We start from the raw sequence: 20,382 nt of genomic DNA, 5'->3' as shown, positions 1-20,382 counted from the left end.
TTGGCTGCCATGGTGAAGGTGTAGCATTTTAGGGGTCATTTGTTTTCCTTAGATCGCGAAGATATGGGTCTCAAGTCTTGGTGGTGCAGAGGCAACATAACTCTTATGTTAGTTTTTTCTCCTTATCGAAGTTCGGTCAAGAGAAGCGGCGTGGCTTACTAGTGATACCGGAAGGGAGGAAGGGGGTAGGTTGGAGGAATTTTGGAGAGATGTTGAAGGAACTTTCTGCAACTTCCTCTGTTTTGGGAAGGAATAACAGAGGGAGCAGCCCATGGATGCCTCCTCCTCCGTCGCAGGGGCACTAAGCCTTCTATTTGTACAGAGAGGCCTTGTCTTGAGCTCCAAAACCTGTAGAGAGGACAGGCGATACTTCCTCTTTGGTGAAGGCGAAGCTCTGTGAAGAAGATGGCAAGTGTGTGTCAAGGCTAAATTTGGCAACTCTGATGCATGCTTTGGCTGAGATGGAGATGCAAGTGGGAACTTTGCAACATAATATGGGTATTCTAAAACGATGCATTGAGGAGGGGGTGAAGAAGGACTTCGGTTTGGGCCAAGAAAAAGGCTCTTATAGTGGGCTGGGAAATGTAACTGGGTTACAGGAATATAAAAGTGGATCAAATGCGGATGGGCTCCATGGGCTAAAGGGTAAGGGTGTGGCTTCAATAAGGCCTCAGCCAAAGGCCTGTCTTCAAGTGGCCTAGGGGCCTATCACGCAAGCCCAGGTTGTGAAGCCTATCTGGAGACATAGGGCTGCAAATGTTGATATCCCATCGTCGTTGCATGGGCCTCAACCCCCACTGCCGGTGGTGGGTCAGGGGTTGACGTTGATGGTGGTGGGTTTGCCGGCGAGGTTTGGGGTGGCGAAGTTGGTGCCAATAGTGATTAGAGTTGCAGATCCGAACCTACGTAGTGCCGTGAGTGCATCTCATTGTTGAAATCTACTCAGAAACAACCATGTGATCAGGGTCGTTGTCGATGGGAGTGGGTTTGCTGGCGAGGTCTGGGGTGTTATAGTGTGCGTCGGCAAAGTCCAAAGAAACAAACCTGAGCCTGCGTAGTGCCGAGAACATCATTTCGGCACCGGAGTTGGTACAGAAACAGCCGTGCGAGGTGGTTGGAGGCTTTGCTGTCTCTTTTGTGTCGTCTGTCACGCCAGACCATGGTCTCTTGAGTCCAGTGGTGGTTCTGAGGTCTTCGATAGGCTCGCCCTTGTTGGAGATGGGTGGTTTTGTTGGAGACTTGATGGCGGATTGCATCAGAAGTGAATTTGAAGCTGGGATAAGGCTCTCTGAAAATTTTTTGGTACCTAGAGGTGAAGTTGAATGTACTAGAGGTTCAATTCCAGCTTCGGACTTGCAATCGGCCTTATTTGATAAAGATTGTGTTGGTGAGGAGGGGGCTATTCTAACCCCTTTATGTACACTCCGTCCCAGTCCTAAATACCATAATTGCTCAACAAATTGGATTTTCAAGAAGGTGGAGGAGTTACAAGCTATTATTGGGGTATCTTGCGAAGCTATGAAGAACAATTTAAGGTCCTTCCCGTGGCAATTGAAGCTAGTCGTTCGAAGTTAGCCACAAAGCGGGATATGAAACTTAAAAGGCTAACTTGCTCTATCAATTATGATGTGAAAAAAGGAAGTGATGGAAGGGGTAGATCGAAAGGGAGGAGTAATCGATATTTATATGAAGCCTAAGATTATATCTTGGATTGTGCGGGGGCTTAATGATCACAATAAACACCTCCGTATCAAATCATTATTGCGGATGTGGAAGGGTGATGTAGTGTGATTTCAAGATACAAAGCTGTGATACATTGATAGAAGAATCGTGCAGAGCCTATGGGGGTGCTTGTATGTGGGTTGGTCTTACTTGACCACTTTGGGAGCCTTGGGCGGAGTGTTACTCATGTGAGATAAAAGAATGGTTGAGGCGATTGAGGAGTGTATTGGAGATTTCTTGGTAGCGACTCTATTCAGAAACATTTTTTATGGATGGGAATGGGCATTTGTAGGCACCTATGGTCCTAATGTGGACATGGATATGAGAAGGTTGTGGGAGGAGTTGGCGGGTCTATACTCCATTTGGGATGTGTTGTGGTGTATGTGGGGTGATTTTAACATTACCCGTTTCCTTAGTGAGTGATCGGGGCATTATCAGAATTTTGTGGCCATGGAGGAGTTCTCGGAGTTCATTTTTGATTTGGACCTTATGGATCTTCCCCTGGTAGGGGGCGAGTATACTTGATCAAATGGTTAGGTTTGGTCAAAATTAGATAGATTCCTTGTTTTTCCTTCATGGGAAGCCCACTTTCTGGAGGTATGTCAGAAACGGCTAGCTCGAGTCAGCTAAGATCATTTTCCTATTACTCTAGATTGTGGGAGTATTCATAGGGGTTGCCAGTCCTTCAAGTTTAAAAACATGTGGCTTACAGCGGATGGGTTCGTAGAGATGGTGTGTGCCTAGTGGTCATCGTATTAGTTTATAGGCACTCCAAGCTTTACTCTTGCAGGTAAGCTGAAGGCTCTGAAGCAAAGACCTGAAGAAGTGAAATTTGGAAGTTTTTTGTCACATTGACAATCAGAAGTCTACTCTTCTGGAGAAATTGTAGGAGTTAGAGGGAAATGAATTATTGGGTGATATTTCGAAGGAGGTGATATTGAGAAAGGCTACGGTTATGACAAATCTGGAGAGGGTTTTGTTGTCGGAGGAGACTTCATGGCGCCAAAAATTCAGGGTCTTTTGGCTCAAAGAATGTGACAAGTGTACGAAATACTTTCACAAGGTGACTAATTCACATCGGCGCAGTAACGCTATTGAGTTGCTACATTCAAATACTCAGGTGCTATCTTCTCCTCCCCAGCTAGAAAATCATATTGTGTATTATTATGAGACCCTTTTCATAGAATCAACTAGTTGGAGGTCGAAACTTGATGCCTTGTCCTTTGAGGCAATTGATTCTCAAAGTGCGAGTGTTTTGGAGAGACCTTTTGATGAAGATGAGATCTATAAGGTTATCCCTTGTATGGCTAAGGATAAAGTACCGGGCCTGGATGGTTTTTCAATGAGTTTCTTTCGAACTTGTTGGGACATAGTGAAAGGTGATGTCTTGCAGGTCTTTAGTGAATTTCACTCTTTTTAAAAGTTTGAAAAATCCCTTAATGCGACGTTCATTGCTCTCATTCTCAAGAAGCATGGGGTTTCGATTACTGGGGATTTTCATCCTATAAGCCTAGTTAGTAGTGTGTACAAGATTATTTCGAAAGTTCTTGCTATTCGGTTAAATTCTGTGTTGGAATATATCATTTTTAAGCCTCAGAACGCTTTCATTCGTGGGAGACAAATTCTTGACTCCATGTTTATTGCAAATGAGTACTTGGACCATAGATTGAGGGAGGGATGTTCAGTTATTCTTTGCAAGCTTGACATAGAGAAGGCCTATGACCATGTGAACTGGGAACTCCTCCTATACCTGCTTGGAAGGTGTGGCTTTGGTGATAGGTGAATTTCCTAGATGCGTCATTGTATTTCTACTGCCTTGTTCTTAGTTCTAGTTAATGGTATACTTACTGATTTTTTTTTTAATTCTCGGGACTTGTGGCAAGGAGATCGTCTATCTTCTCTTTTAGGGTCTTAGCCGGATATTACAGGCCGCTGTTAGTGGAGGTTTTTTATCTGGTTTCCAGGTGGGTAATGGCACTGGTGGTTCTATTATCATCTCACACTTTTTATTTGCAGATAATACTCTACTCTTTTGTGAAGCAGATAGTAGCCAGATCTAAACTCTACGAGCACTATTACTTTGTTTTAAAGCAGTGTCGAGGCTTAAGGTGAATCTTGATAAATCCGAGATGGTTCCAGTGGGTGCAGTCTCAAATATTCTCAGTTTAGCAAGTCTTTTAGATTGTAAGGTGTCCTCTTTGCCAATGAAATACATGGACCTTCCATTGAGAGCAACTTTTAAGGCTATAGCTATAAGGAATGGGGTGGTGAAAAAGATAGAGACAAGGTTGGCTGGTTGGAAATTGATGTATTTATCGAAAAGGGGTTGCCTCATTCTTATTAAGAGCATCCTTACTAACCTTCCCACACATATATATATATATATATATATATATTTATCTCTGTTTCCTATGCCTGCAGGGGTGGTGAACAAGATTGAGAAACTCTTTAAAACATTCTTATGGGAGGCATGAGGGAGGAGAATAAATTACATCTAGTTAGATAGAAGACAGTTTGTGCTCTAGTTGTGTATGGAGGTTGGGAATGTGTAACTTGAGAACTTTTAATAAAGTTTTACTGGGGAAATGGCTATGGAGATATCATTCGGAAAGGGGATTATTATGGAAAGAAATTATCGACGCTAAATATGAAGCTGCTTAGGGTGGTTGGTGCTCCAACGAAATGAGATGAGGGGTATGCTGTTGGTTTATGGAAGTTTATAAGGGGGTGGCCTTGTTTTGAAAAACACATTCGATTTGTAGTCAAAGAGGGTAATCGAATCAGTTTTTGGCAGGACATGTGATGTGGAGAACATGCATTGGAAATGGCTTTTTTGGCTCTCTATCATATTGCAGCTAATAGGGAGGCTTCAATGGTGGATATGCACCTATTTTCTCATGGCGCTCATCAGTGGAATATATTTTTAAATAGGAATTTTCACGATTGAGAATTATATAGCGTATCATATTTTTTTAGCTTACTATACTCCATGGGGATTCTTATGGCACATCGTGATAGATTGAAATGGATGTCTAATAATCACAAGAAATGTACAGTTAAGGCGTACTATAAAATTTTGTCAACACATGATCATACACCGTTCTTTTGGAAGAATATTTAGAGGTCTCGTGTGCCTATTAAAGTATCATTTTTTGTATAGAATGTTGCTCTCGAGAAGATCTTGACCACGAACAATCTGAGAAAAATGGGATGTATTGTAATGAATTGGTGTTATATATGTAAAAAGAATGGAGAATTTGTGGATCAACTTTTACTGCATTGTGAGGTAACAAGTGTGTTGTGGGATGAGATCTTTCAAAAGGTTGATATTGCTTGGGTTACACCTTTGAGGGTGGTGGATTTGTTGGGTTGTTGGAGGAAGATGTAAGGTTGTCATCAAGTGGCAACTGTATAGAAGATGATCCCGTTATGTATCATGTTGTGTATTTGGTCGGAAATGAATGCGCGTTACTTTGAAGACAAGTAATGTACAATGGCGGAGTTGAATAATTTTTTCCTCCACACTTTACTGCTTTGGTTTTCCACTATTGTACTAAATGGGGACAATGTTCATGATTTCTTGTCGTAATTTATCGCTCTTAGAATGTATTTAGGTGTATTCTTTCTGTGTATATGGGCTATGCCTACTTCATTCATATCCATAATATTTATCTCTTACTTATATATAAAAAAAATTACACATCATCCCACCACACACTATATATGTTTTAATTTTAATTTTTTATTTTATTTTATTCTTACTAGACTAATTGAGATCTTCTATTCATCATCCATACATTACATACTTACTAAGAGAAAAAAAATAAAAAAATAAAAAAATCATGTGTAATGAGTAGCCCCGTTTGGATATAGAAACGGTTTCATCACATATCATCTTATCATTACATCTTTTTCAAATTCTCATATAAAATATAAATTTTTTCAAATCCCAAAATAATAATAATATTAAAAACTAATATTTTAATATTATTTAATTTTTAACTTTTATCTAAAATCATATCATTTCATCTCATTATCTAAACGAAGAATAAAATTATTCTTTTCTTGAAAGTTGTAGCAGGGTATAATGACGGTTGGTCAATATTGAGTTGGCCAAACTAGAAACTTGTTCCTTAAATCATGACTACTTCAAAAATATTAAGAGGGTTTAGCATAACCTTTTCAAAAAACCATATAACCACAGAGACAAAAAAAATACTTTTAAAACTTCATCCATATTGAAATCTTATTATTTATAACTAATACAAATGGATGCGTATTGCTTATTGATGATAAATGGAATCAATACCAAATCAAATATCCCATTTATTCCTAAGCCCTGTGTTCAAGTCTTGTAAATCAATAAACTCAGCAAATATCTTTATAAAAGAAAGAATGTAATTTTATGGCCCAATGGATAATAGAGAAAAAATATATTTTTTTTAATTATAAAGTTATAAAAGACTTTTGATATTTTTTGAGAAAAAAAATAATTAAATTTTAGAGATTGATTAACATGAACAAGGACATCCTATTGGTAGATTTCGCTCTTGTCCCATTTATCAAACAATATTTCAGAATAATCCCAATAGAAATTCCACAAAATTATATGTAGTGCAAAAGACTTTCATTAACTAGAGCATAGGGTAAACTTTGTATGCTTTCCATTCTTGTAACTTATATTTTACTTTCGTAAAAGAAAGATTTTATTTATAATTTAATATAGATAATTAGTAAAATATTTATACCATCTAATTTGATTTTAAAAAAAATTTAAAATTTAAAATATTTTCGACTAATGTCTCGTTTATTTTTACAATTATTTTTATTTTATCTCATATAATTTTATCTAATTATTATAAATTTTTTAAATAAAATAAAATAAATAATTTAATTTTTTTAAATTTTAAAATAAAAATATTATTAAAAAAATATTTTAATAATATTTTATTTAATTTTTAATTTTTATCCCAATCTATTTAATCCCATTTGTAAAAACAACATAACTATTAAATACTGTCTTTTGAAAAAAAAGAATAAAGGAGACCCATCAATTTTATACATAGCAGCTTCATGACTACGATACGAAAGCTAAACTCACAGCACAGGCCCCCACATCACGGTACGGGGAGAACTTTTGTCTTCAGAGACTTGGGATCAGTCGTCGGTTGACGTTGGTGCTCTTCCTCTTTGTATTATTCCTTTCTTAATGTATGTTCTGATTGTACTGTTCTTATCCTTCCAATTACTTTTTCTGTTTTTTCGTCAGACAACGAGTGACCGAAGCAAGAAACCGCAGTCAATGCCAGACGGCGAAGTGTCCGGCGGAGCCGATCATCTTATGGCCGTTGCTACGACTTTTTGCGCTACCACCACCTCGCCGCCCGTGGAACGGTCTTTGGGTGTTTCTGGTGTTTATGAAGATGGACAGGAACCACGTTCAAGTGCTCAAGGGACTGGAAAAGACCCCAGAAAGATCGCGAGAAAGTACGTTATTTCAATCTATATAGTTCGTTTCTGATGCGAGTTTGCCTTTTTTGCTAGAAAGTTATTCTTTCTGAAGTAGTATTTCAGTTCTTTTGAATTTGTCTGTGTTGCGTGTCGGTGACTTGTTTGCTCTTTGGCTGATGGGAAAGTCCAGGAGAGCGACTGCTTCGAAAAAGTAAAATGCTTGACTGATGTCTGGCTTAAGTTCTTGAGTTTTCAATGTAATACCCCATAGGATAAGGTTAATGATAGGTAATGTATGAAATCTTATATTGATTGAGAAAGATAAATTATTATTCTTTATAAGATTCTAATGGAGTTATAATTGTATCATTGATAATCCTTTTGAAATATAGATCATTTGGTTTAGACTTTCTATTGGGGTGTTATAAATGATATCAGAGCTATCCCAACCAGAAATGTGGGACTTGAGCCATGCCACCTACAACGGATTGGTCCGACGAGGATGTCGGAAATTTAAAGGGGGAGATTGTGATACTTCATATAATAAAGATAAATGTAGGTAGTGTATAAGATCCCATATTGTTTGGAAAGGAGAAGTTCTTGTTTTTTATAATATTCCAATATGACTCCAATTGTATTATTGACTAATCTTTTTGGAATGTAAGCCATGTGGTTTGGGCCTTCCATGGGGCGTTACATTCAACTTTCTCGGGTTTTTTCTTTTTATTGATTTTTTTGGGGAAAATATAGCATAGCGGAATTAAGCCAATTGTGTTTCTCTGTTGGCTTAATTTACCTTCAGAATTTCTTTCCTTTAGAATAATTGGTTGCATGTTTTCCTAGAATATAGGAGGAGGTTGATGTGGGGTTTGATTGATACATTTGTTTTCTAAAGGTACCAGTTGGAGCTATGCAAGAAAGCTTTGGAGGAGAACATAATTGTTTATTTGGGGACAGGTTGTGGGAAGACCCACATTGCCGTGCTGCTTATATACGAACTTGGTCACTTAATAAGGAATCCCCAGAAGAATGTATGTATTTTTCTCGCTCCAACAGTGGCTCTGGTTCAGCAGGTGAGCTGCTATTTATCAGTTTGGTTTTCATATTAGTTGTTTAGTTTGGGAAACTTAAGTATTAGAGAAAATTTGTAGCTTATATGGTTAGTACATTGCTCCACAAAAGTTGAGGGGTGTGTTGCTCCTTGGCTTGGCTGAGGTGAACATGTTTGCTGTGAAAAGGGGCTGGACTGTTGATATTTAGTGCCCCGTTCATGTAGTTTTCTATCATGAATGTAGTGGTCATGGGAGCTGTAACTCTCTAATAGAAGGCCCAAACCACATGGCTTATGCTCCAAAAGGACTAGTCAATGATATAATTAGAGCCCAATTGGAACATTATAAAGAGCAAGAACTTTTCTTTCCTAAGCAATGTGGGATCCTATACACCACCTACTCTTATCCTTATCATATGGAGTATTACAATCTACCCCCCATAAAGTCCCGACGTCCTCGTCGGGCCAGTTCATCATAGGTGACACTGCTCAAATCCCACATTTCTAGTTGAGACAGGCTCTGATACCATTTGTAACGTTCCAATAGAAGGCCCAAGCCACATGACCTATACTCCAAAAGGACTAGTCAATGATACAATTGGAGTCCCATTGAAACATTATAAAGAGCAAGAACTTCTCCTTCTCATTCTTAAGTAATGTGAGATTCTATACATAACCTACCCTTATCATATGGAGTATCACAATCTAGCCCACTTAAAGTCCCGACGTTCTTGTCGGGCTAGTCCATCATAAGGTGACATGGTTCAAATCCCACATTTCTGGTTGAGACCTGCTCTTATATCATTTGTAACGCCCCAATAGAAGACCCAAACCACAAGGCCTATACTAAAAAATGACTAGTCAATGATACAATTGGAGCCCCATTAGAACATTATAAAGATCAAGAACTTCTCATTCTCAAGTAATGTGAGATCCTATACACCACCTACCATTATTCTTATTATATGGGGTATCATAGAAGGCCTCTCTGTTTCTGTGTGCTATCTTCATCTTGCTAGGGATCTTGGAATTTAATAAATAGAGTTATGATTATCATCACCTTTTAGTGACATATCAACCATATTTTGCTAACACGTGTTTTGCCATTTTCTTGGTTAAATCTTATAATGATTTGTGTACTCATTTGTTTGTTTGTCATATTTGCTGTATGGCCTTTTCTATTGTTTTAATTCTCCATGTACAGGTTTTAAATTCTAGTTAGGTATTACTCATGTATACATCCTATGTACTTAGCTATGCCTATTATTATGAATAAATCTACTTGATTACCTATCAGAAAATTCTCCATGTACATAAATTTTATTACAAGGTTGTTATTTTGATTAATTCAGTTGCTGTATGCGGCATGGTTGTGTTCATTCAAGACATCTTCCGATTTGCTAGTATTTGATAACTTATTTGTAATTTTAATTTAAAATAGCCATCTTTCCGTTCTATTGTCATATGGTTTTCAATCAACATTCTTTTCTGTCTCAGCAAGCCAGGGTCATAGAAGACTCTATTGATTTCAAGGTCGGGATCTATGGTGGGAGCTCTAAGCATTTGAAAAGCCATGAAGACTGGAAAAAAGAGATTGAACAGTATGAGGTATAAGCTTTGATACTTATATACATTCTATATGTGGACGTGTTCATCTTTCTAAAAACTGTGAATTTATTTTTTCATGTCTCCAATAATCTCTTGTATACTTGGTCTATGCCTAATTACTTGGTTTAATAAAATTTCTTTTTACCTATATAAAAAAAATGTCACTAATAATCTGGATATCATCATTCTTTCATAGCAAGTGTGATAGATCTATATATGACAAGTGAGGGCATATAAATAAAATTGGGGTAACATCCTCTTCCTTGAACTGAAGTCAACACCTTTTAGTTGATTTAAAGGATTGAAATTTATTCCTCCTTGCTGAGATTTTCTTAAAGATCTGCATTAATTCTGCTCCGCACCCCTCCCCCCCCACGCCCCTATTTTAATAAGAATATATTCCATTAACCGTTTTATATTTCTTTGAGCCTTTTGAGAAACAAATTTTATTTCTTTCTGCCACGAGATGTTCCCGTACCTGCTTCATCTTCCTTGAAGTGTTTCTGTTTTTCTGTGTTTGTTTTGTGCAGATTCTTGTTATGACGCCTCAAATACTTCTGCGTAACTTATACCACTGCTTTATCAGGATGGAGTTAATTGCACTCCTGATATTTGACGAGTGTCATCATGCTCAAATCAAAACAAACCATCCTTATGCAAAAATCATGAAAGTAAAGGGCTCTTGGTTGCACTTATTACTAACATGCGTTGCTTTTTCCCACATTCATCTTTACTGTCAGTAGTTTTATATAGATTGTATTCATTTTGTAGCTCTTCTACAAAACCAATGTTGGAAAAAATCCCCGTATTTTTGGCATGACTGCATCTCCAGTTGTGGGAAAAGGTAATGTAATCTTATGCTTTTGTCTTAAATTCTTAGCACTAACCTTGATGAGATTGTCTGAGTGTGTCAGTTCTTCCATCATGTCGATATACAATTTATGTGGTTTGTACCATTGTTATATGGTGTTTGACTTGGATAAGAATTTTCAAGATTTCTTGGACTAGTAATTTTGTCATTTCTAAGTTAAATGGGCCTATATTCATATGCTTGTTATTGGTAATTCAGATTTTTATTCATTCGAAAATTTTAGAAACTCCCAACATCCAAACATCACCTTAGTCTAATAGTCTCTAATATTTTGTCAAGATTTTGATTTTAAAGTTTATTCTGATAGGCTTATTAAGCTAGACTCTTGGTAGCTATAAATGGACAAAATTAAACATTATATTAGATCGAACGTGTGAGCTAGACTTTGCTTTCAAGGGGATTTTGTCAGAAATGCGAGATTGATTTTGCTTTGACTGGAATTTGAAGGGGAGGTGGGGCAGTGGTGGGTGGGAGCAAGGTTGTGGGAGGATTCCCTTTGTTGTGTAGCCAGTTGTCTCCTTAGTCCAAAAGAAGAAAAGAAAACAAAATTTGGCCAAGTAGATTTTCTTTGAATTTCTAAATAGAGATTTAGTTGGGCACGTACTACGAGAAAAGTACTATACTATCTCGATTCCTCTTTTATACAACCTATATTAAGGATTGCTGCCTTGCTTGCTCGTGATGGTTCTTGACTTGCTCTTCTACTTGGGTAGTCCATGCTAGGATATTAATAACTTATCTCCCAGAAAATGCTAAACATCAGCTGGTTTTATTTTTCACACCATACACCGGTCTAACTTTTCTAACTCACGGTTCAGTTTGAAACAAAAACCCACCCACCTCTTGCCTCCCCCGTCCCCCTAAGCCACCCAACTCTAGAAAGTGGAAAGACTCATAAGCAAAGAACTCCCTGCTCCAGGCCCCCCCCCCCCCCATCTGAGATACAAATAATCAATCTTTTCCCAATTTCTTACATTTCATCGTCAACCAAACACCACCCCACAAACCCATGAATCTGCTAAAGCTAAAGAAAATAATACAGACACTATATCTCTAAGGAAGCAAAGGAGTAATGCTAGATACAATCATGGGTTGTGCAAGCACCGTGTACTCCTTTTGAAAAAGATTAGGGTCCACCATTAAAAAATTAATTTTTTCACGTGAATCCCATATTTACTTACTTTTTTCAAAATGAGTGCATGGCGCTTGCATACTCTATGACTGCAAATATCATTTTTCAAAAAGAAATACTTGCAGTGAAGCAATGAGAAATGCCTGTCGATCTCTGTTTTTCTCTCCACCATAAACGCACCAAAACTTTGGCGGGTGGAAAAGGGGGTGAAAGGGTCTCTGAGTTGCTGGGTTGCTTAAAAAAAATTTAAATGTTTCTAGGTTGCTTACTAGCGCTTTCCAGTGGCTTAGGCTCGCTAAAGGATGTCCATTAGCCGGCCTTTTTGGAGCTTAGCCTTGGATGGTACTAGAAAGGGGCTACCCCCTCTCCAAACCTCTCTTTGAGTCCTTCATACCACCCTCATATTGTAGAGTGAAGGTTGTTGCGCATAGTTCAAGCATTAAATGGAGGAAAAACTCTAAACGGAAGCCGGTGAAGGGTGGCGGGGGTTGAGAAGGGATTATGGAGGGTGACAGGGAGATTTGGGGAGAAGATGCAGTGGGATGCGTGCATTTAACTTTGAAAAAAAAATTACACGCTCGGGGAAGATAAGGGGGAGGCGGGGGAAGGGGGATATTTGTGTCTTGAAGCAAAGGATTTGAGATGTAAGTCACCCGTGTTGTGGTTTTGATTAAAAAAAAAAGAAATTCCATGCTGGCAGGGGTGTGTGGTGTAAGGACTCTGACTAGAATTACTATATCTCTCATTTCGTTATACATTATTCTTCACATCCATTTGCTATTCTTTCAGGTGCTTCCGATCAAGCAAATTTACCAAAAAGCATCAATAGCCTTGAAAACTTACTCAATGCAAAGGTGGGATGTTGAAACTGTAAATTTGAGCTATAATATGGGTTGATGCAGTTCTTAACTTCCTTTTTTGATGTTTCATAGTTTAAATAACAATGTAAACTAGGTTACTAGATCACTACAGGTGTTATAAATTTTACAAGAGTTTGGGCCCCTTGAATAGTCTTTGTACCCTATAAAGAGCTTTTTTTCATATGAAATTGTCTTCATTGTGTTAATATACATAACCGTTGCTATGGTCGTAGCCATGGTGGGATGTACCAATCCTACCAATGCTATGGTCCTAGCCATGATCTAGGGAAACAGCACAAAGCACTTCTTGGGTTGGCCAGGGCTTTCAAAATCCAAGCTCTGATAAACCTTAGGAAGGCTGTCTCCTATCTTCATATGACTGAATCCAAGGGGACGTCACAAGGCTGTTCTTGTGTTTATGGATGGCCCTAGGTATACTTGATATGCACTCGTATTTGACCTACATATGTCTCTGCCTTGTATGTGACAGATTATGTATTTTTGGATCTTTAAACTAAAGTTTGCATTCTGCTCTGATGCTACAAAGTCTGTTTGATCAAAGTTCACTTCATTTTATTTTGCAGGTTTACTCCGTTGAAGATAAGGGAGAATTGGATAATTTTGTAGCGTCTCCTATAGTTAGAGTATATTATTATGGTTCCGTTACAAATGAGGGATCCAGCTCCCATTTGACATACTGTAGTAAACTTGAGGAGATGAAACGTCAGGTATATATTGTTGTGACATTTATCTTGGTCCTAACTTGTTTTCCTTCAACTACTTTTCACTTGTTGCTACTTATAAAAAGAAATTCACTTCCCACTATCTATCTGTGATAAGAGCAGTGCATAACAACACTTAGTATGAAGATAAATGATCATCAAAAGCTACGGAAATCGAAGAAGCTACTAACAAGAATGCAGGATAAGATGTTATTCTGTTTGGAAAACCTTGGCCTTTGGGGAGCATTACAAGTAAGCTCTTGTAGCATCTGAACAATATTCTTGATTCTTAAAACTCTCTCTCTCTCTCTCTCTCTCTCTGTGCTGTTTTCCTTAAGAAACACTTACGTATTTAGTGGATAAAATTGCTCTAGTTTTGTTTTCTGTATCTTTTTGGTTAGTGTTGGGCAAGCTTGTTTGGTTCCTGTTTCTGTGTATATCAGATAATGTTTGCACAATTATATTCAAAAGAAACCTATGTGAATTTCTGCAACAAGAATCTGCATCTTAATGGAGTTCTTGAATGTATGCTTGTAAGCATGTGCGCACACACCCGGAGTACTTTAGTGGAGAAAGAGGAATAGGTGTCTAAGAGATATCTCAGAGAGTGATGAGATGGTTGGAAAGTTTACTGGAGATTCTGTGTCTCTCTTATAATTTGTTTAAAATTTTTAAATGTATACCTATATAGTCATATGTTAACTATACAATGCAGCTACATATCAGAGACTTTGAGAATGTAGAAGCCTGATGAACGTGTTGCTTCTCATTCAAAATATAAGTGCAAACTTTTTTCTCTCTGATATTTTGAGCTCTAGTGTTTCAACCTGTGTCAATTATGGAATGCCCCATTTTTGGGTGGCTCTTTTTTGCTGGGTTTCAATGTATAGAATTCTAGATTTAGTTTTAGACGTGCAATTTTATTAAAATTTGGATGTCACAGAAACAAAACTTTTTTGGAATGTCTAGCTTAAAATGCTATCATGGAAACACTACGATGTTAAGTGGATGACAATGGTGAGACGTTGCATATAATGGTTCTGGGGATGTGGCTGGTCTAGTAATGCTAAAGCATATTGTTGATCTTCCAGGATTCTTTGGTATGTTAAATGATTTTTGTCTTTGGATAGACTATCATGATATATGCATTAAATGCACTTTTAGGAGAGGCAGGCCTGTGATGAAGCAGTGTAGTCCTTGTCTAATTTGGTATATAGCTAAAGATGATATAACACAGTAATATTTGATCATATGGCAAGATAGGCTATCTGATATATGCATTGAGTGTTGTCTTACCAATAAAGGTCTGGCTGTTGGTTTTTTTTTGGTGTTAGTGCGCTATTAAGATACACACAGACGGAGTCTAGAAACCCTTCCTTCATATAGCTAGGGTGAGTTAAACTACTTAAAATTGGAGTCCAAGGGAAAGTAGAAACACTTCTTAATGTTTCAGTCTCATGTGTACTGTTTGTGTTTATCTCCATTTCATTTGCTGTCATTCGTGTGTCCTTCAATCTGAGTTTGCTGGCATGCTATAATTCACCTTTTCTCGGTTCTTTGTTCCCCTTTCAAGGCTAGCCGTATTCTTTTGACTGGTGATCACTCTGAGCGGAATGAATTAATAGAGGTGGAAGGAAATTTCAGTGATGATTCTGCATGCGATAGATATCTAGCTCATGCTGCTGAAGTCTTTGCTTCTGAATGTATGAAAGGTATTATAATGTGTTTAGAATTCTTTTTGGTTGCAGCCTGTAATGTCATCCCGGCCTTGTCTGTATTCAAATGATCATAATTTATTTTATCCGTTATGTTGTGTGCTTTTGTTATTAGGTCAGTTAATGACAATTTATATTTTAATCTGTAATCTTTTACTGGTCCATTAAATACTTGGAAGAAAAAAAAAGGTTTAAATCAAGAATAATTCTTTCTACAGTTAACAAAGGTTTTTATTTTTATTTTTATTTTTTTCTGTAGATGGTGCTTCATCTGATCTGTCACGTGTAGAGGTCTTAAAGGAGCCATATTTTTCAAGAAAGCTTTTACGCCTTATTGGAATTCTTTCATCCTTCAGGTTGGTATTTAAGTATCTATTACTGCTTTTATGACGAATGGTGATGCTTCCTTTTCTTTTATGTTCTTTATTTATAAACTATTGAAATATATTAAAGGCAATTTGAAATTCTACCTCGTGAGTGAAATTCTACCCAATCTACTTAACTCAAACTCAACTCAATTGAGCTCTGATTCCAAAGTAATTGCCCCAGCTCCATGGGTCTTCTTCCATCTTGGGTTAGCAATAGCCTGTATTTTTTTCCTGCCATTCTATCCTACACGTGGTCATGCTCTCTGTTGCCTTCTTGTTTAATCACATTCTCTTTTACTACTTCCACCAGTTATTGAGGCTTCACTCTACTCCTTTTCACTCCTTCAATTTAAATTGAATTTTTCTCTAATTGGCACATTAATCAGTCTTTTTTTTGCACAATTGGTGACTTCTGGTTGTCTTTCTCGCAATTGGTTTGCCACCTCACCCTTCGAATAAATTACTTCTTTCATTATTTTATCTTTTTTGCTATTTCCACTTATCTTAATATTCCCATTCTGGTCGTACAAGTTTCATAAACATCTTTCCTCGGAATATGCCAACATCATATGCCCCATAGAAACATTATCAATGACAATTGGGAAAGCATGTGGAGACTGATGAGAAATACAAGCATTTAAAGGCATTGAAATTTCATAAAAAATTTGCTAGGGTACTTTACGGATATTTTTTTTTGATAAACAAAAAAAAAAAATATCCGTGAGGTACCCTACTTGATTGTACCATACAGATATTTGATTGTACCATACTTCATAATAACTTCAAACTTCTTTGTTTCAGTAATCTTTTAGTCTTTAAATAATCAAATAAGGTGCAAGATTTTACAATCACTTGCATTATTGGAGACCCCAATAACTTTGATAGATAACTGTTGCTGATTTCTTTTGCAATATTTTTTGTTGGCTCTATGAAGAGATGACATGAAAGGGATTCTGTTGGAGGACTGGGTGAGGTCCCCATTTACTTTACCTACTAAAAAAAAAAAAAAAGGAGTGGGTGAGGTCCCATCTCGTTACCAGATAACATAATGGGGTCCAACCACATAGTATGATTGCATTTGATGTGTTGTAGGACCTTGGTAATTACCATGTATTTTGGTGGAGCTCATTTCTAGAAACAACAGGGATGAAGTGCTTTAGCTAGGTGCATGCCTACATCTGAAATGATGAAAGCAATTGTAATACTAAGGGAATGCAGCTCCAAGCTAATGATATGTTCTAGGTTTTGAGCAATTAATAGCTGGCAAGCAGATAGGATTTAATTGTGCTAAGAAGCATGCAGTTATTAACCAAAATTTGATGATCATATCTTTTGTGTGGCCATTGTGGACAACCCGTATACAGCAATCAAACTTCATGCTACCTTGATTTTAATGATTGTCGTTGTTGGTTCCAAGATTTGTGTATTCTTCAATTGTGCTCTTATATTCCAGTCTTTTGTTGCCTTATGTCATATACCATGATAAGATTGAGGCAATTGATATACAGGCATGTGTGTGCATTGGCAATTATTCTGACAAAACTACAATTTCTCTTTTTTCAGGTTACAACCAAATATGAAGTGTATAATATTCGTAAATAGGATTGTAACTGCGAGATCCTTGTCGTGCATGCTACAGAAGCTTAAGTTTCTAGCTTTTTGGAAGTGTGATTATCTTGTTGGAGTCCACTCTAAAATAAAAAGTATGTCGCGGAAGACCATGAACAATATTCTTGATAGATTCCGATCTGGAGAGGTAATGCGTAAGATAGGATGCATTATGTTGTCTTTTAATGGCATCTTAAAATTCATCTAATTGTCTTCTTGTTTTAAGCCAGCTTAACATATTATAGGAGGCATTAGAAAAGCTTGAGCTCAAACTGGTTAGGACTGACAAATTGATAAAAGTATACATGTAAAAAATGAGGGTGGATGTTTGGATGCACATTCTGTTCAGCAAACACTCGATGCATCCATGCCAGACCAGATTACACTGTTGGTATCGGGAATTGTCTAACTTGCTTATTGTTGGACATGTATTAATTATAGATGCCATACAAAGGAACTTATAAAAAAAAAAAAAAAAAAGATGCCATACAAAGGAATAGGACAACATATATATTATTATTGTAAGTTTTAGTTTTAGTTTTGCTCTCTGTACAAGTGCGAAAAAAGTAAACTTTGGTTCTTTGTCGTCGAGGATGGTGGATTAAGTTCCTTTGTTACATCGACGTTAAGATGGTTTTTACAAGGAAGCTGGGGATTGAATCTAAGCTCTTTTCTGTTGTAAGGGAAGGGTGTTTGGTTCATATCATTGAAAGTGGTAGAAAATTCAAGCAGGAGCTGTTGATGGGACTGGGCACTGCACAATGGCTAGAGAGAGCTCTGAAGGATAGTGCTATAGGTGAAAGAAAGGATTTTTTCTTGTCAACAAGAGAGGGCTACTGGAGTTTTATTGCTCAACGATGTTCGAATAACCGAGGCAGATTCTTGGAGGTGGCAGTGTATGGTGATGGGAGCCGACGTAGCTTCATTCTTATTCTAGAAGAAGAGGGGGGAAGGGGCTGGAAAAGAATGAGGGAGGTGTTGAGGGAGGTTACTGAGGTGGACAGAAATAGAGATGGAGGTGGTGGGGATGTTCAGAGGAGGAAGTGGGGCGAAGTGGTGTATTCGAAATCATACAAAGATGCTCTCTCTACGGCGGGGGTCTTTGGGGTGTTGAGCTCTGGTGTCGAAGGGGGAGGGCCTGATGGAGACGTGCACCGAGCCACTAGTTGTCCTTTTCGGGAGAGAGAAATTGTCAGTGACATGCGGGAGGTGCTCTGCATGGTGAGAGATATGCAGGTGCAACTGGGATATTTGCAGGGGGAGGTTGAAAAGGTGATGAAGTGTGTCGGGGTTATTATGGAAAGGGATGATACGGGGCGTTTTGGGGGGGAGGGTAGCTTAAAGGAAAAAACGGGGCATTTTTAGGACCCCTTTTGGGACTCAAATGGCAGAATGGGCCCTAATGGGCCGTATATGCCTCAGGCCCGAATGTTTAATGGGCATAGTTCTAAGGACAAGGGGCGGGCAGATAGGCTCGGGCCCAAGTCCAAGGCCTGGCAAGAGTGGAGGGCTCGTTCAGATTTCAGGGGAGCAGGAAGAAGTTTTCTCCAAGGCCCGTTGTCGCTCCGCCACCAGAGGGTGGTGGACTTGCCGGAGTCTTCATCGTGTCGTCATCAGAAGTCGTCGATGAAGGTGGTGGTGCAGCCGGAAGTAGGTTTGTTTCAGCCGGAGAATCAGAAAACGCCGACAGAGTTAGAGGTGGCTCTTCCACCACCATCGGGCGCCTTTCTACCTCCGGGGAGTGCACAGAAATTGCCGACGGCGCGGGGGGGAGGAGATGAGGCTCTGGCAAAAAATACCGAGGGGCATAGCGATGCTATTTTACTAGGAGATTGTGAAGGGGACTCGGCCAGTGACGAGTTATTTATTTCAGACGAAGAGAACTCCCAGAGACTTATCCAAGTGTCGAATGATTCTGTTGGGGAGGTTGGATTGGTACTCGAGGAAGAGAATTTGGAGGAACAATAGGATTCTCAAATGTTGCATCCTATCCCGTTGAAGTGTTTGTTTCCAGATCAGGCAAGTGTATCGGACTGGGTGCTTAACACAGTGAAGGATATTTAGGAAATGGTGGGTTTGAAGTGTGATGGTTATAAGGAACAATTCATGGCATTACTCACTGCTATTGAAACGGGTCACCAACGACATAGGAAAGCTGATACCAAGAAACAATGTAAACTCAAGAGGCTGACTTGGTCCATGAACTCTGATGGCAGTTCCAGTAGGGATAGGACCAAGGGGAAGGGGCTATTTTATCCCAAATGAAACTAAAAATTATATCATGGAATGTCCGCGGACTAAATGAGGTTAGCAAGCGTCTTCAAGTAAGAAACTTGTTGCGAGGGTGGAAAGCGGATATCGTTTGTTTATAGGAGATGAAGTTGAGAGTTATTAATACAACAATAATGAGAAGTTTATGGAGTTGTATACACGTGGATTGAGTATATTTGGCAGCTAACGAGGCTTCAGGAGGCATGTTGGTGATGTGGGACCAATGAGTGGTGGTGAAAAGGGAGGAGTTTATTGGTTTATTTTTGGTAGCTTGTTCCTTTAAGAGTGTATCAGGTGATTTTTTGTGGGCTTTTGCAGGTGTTTATGGACCTAATTCAGACAACGATCGGAGTGTATTGTGGGATGAACTAGCTGGAGTGCACAGTTGGTGGGATCTCCCATGATGTATTGGTGGAGATTTTAATGTAACAAGATTTCGTATTGAGTGTTTTGGCAATAGAAGAATGCGTCCAGCAATGTCAGATTTTTCAGAATGCATTTTTGATTTGAATTTAGTGGATTTACCAATGGCGGGGGGCTTATGTACGTGGGCCAATAATCAGACTTGGTCTCGGTTAGACAGATTCTTAATTTTCCCAGAGTGGGAAAGTCATTACCCGGAGGTCTGGCAAAAGAGATTGCCTCGGTTGTGTTCGGATCATTGGCCTATCTTACTGGATTGTGGTGGGATTCAAAGAAGACGTCAGTACTTTAAGTTCGAAAACATGTGGCTGAAAACGGAAGGTTTTATTGATAGGGTCAAACAGTGGTGATCATCATATCAGATTCAGGGTACTCCTAGTTTCATGTTTGCCGGTAAACTGAAAGCTCTAAAACAAGACTTAAAACTTTGGAATCGCCAGTCTTTTGGGGACATTGGGGAACAAAAGAAATGCAAGACAAGGGAGATCTAGGAGTTGGAAAGGGTTCAAGAGTCTAGGACCTTAACACAGGAGGAAGTAGCTCAAAAGCTAGTGCTAGTTGCAGAACTCGAGAGGATTGT

At 38.4% G+C, this 20,382-nt stretch overlaps 1 protein-coding gene across 2 annotated transcripts in view; it reads left to right on the top strand.

Moving 5' to 3' along the window:
- The first annotated feature begins 6,803 nt into the window (after positions 1-6,803).
- LOC109005577 (dicer-like protein 4) overlaps positions 6,804-20,382 on the top strand; it is a 30,164-nt gene continuing 16,585 nt past the window's right edge. Inside the window, exons 1-12 of one of the 2 annotated variants that reach the window (XM_018984574.2) lie at positions 6,804-6,895; positions 6,992-7,209; positions 8,069-8,246; positions 9,722-9,832; positions 10,363-10,503; positions 10,604-10,676; positions 12,625-12,689; positions 13,280-13,423; positions 13,541-13,669; positions 14,991-15,129; positions 15,392-15,488; positions 17,064-17,256. In XM_018984574.2, coding sequence (XP_018840119.2) covers positions 7,025-7,209; positions 8,069-8,246; positions 9,722-9,832; positions 10,363-10,503; positions 10,604-10,676; positions 12,625-12,689; positions 13,280-13,423; positions 13,541-13,669; positions 14,991-15,129; positions 15,392-15,488; positions 17,064-17,256 — 1,455 coding nt within the window. In that variant the 5' untranslated portion in view covers positions 6,804-6,895; positions 6,992-7,024. Of the gene's footprint in view, positions 6,915-6,991; positions 7,210-8,068; positions 8,247-9,721; positions 9,833-10,362; positions 10,504-10,603; positions 10,677-12,624; positions 12,690-13,279; positions 13,424-13,540; positions 13,670-14,990; positions 15,130-15,391; positions 15,489-17,063; positions 17,257-20,382 lie in introns of both variants that reach the window. The other variant, XM_035690933.1, reaches the window with a different exon arrangement.

This window comes from Juglans regia, chromosome 6 (genome assembly GCF_001411555.2).
Source record: "Juglans regia cultivar Chandler chromosome 6, Walnut 2.0, whole genome shotgun sequence".
NCBI lineage: Eukaryota > Viridiplantae > Streptophyta > Magnoliopsida > Fagales > Juglandaceae > Juglans > Juglans regia.
The sequence above is the reverse complement of the archived record's forward strand: the minus strand, read 5'-3'. Positions and strand labels throughout refer to the sequence as shown.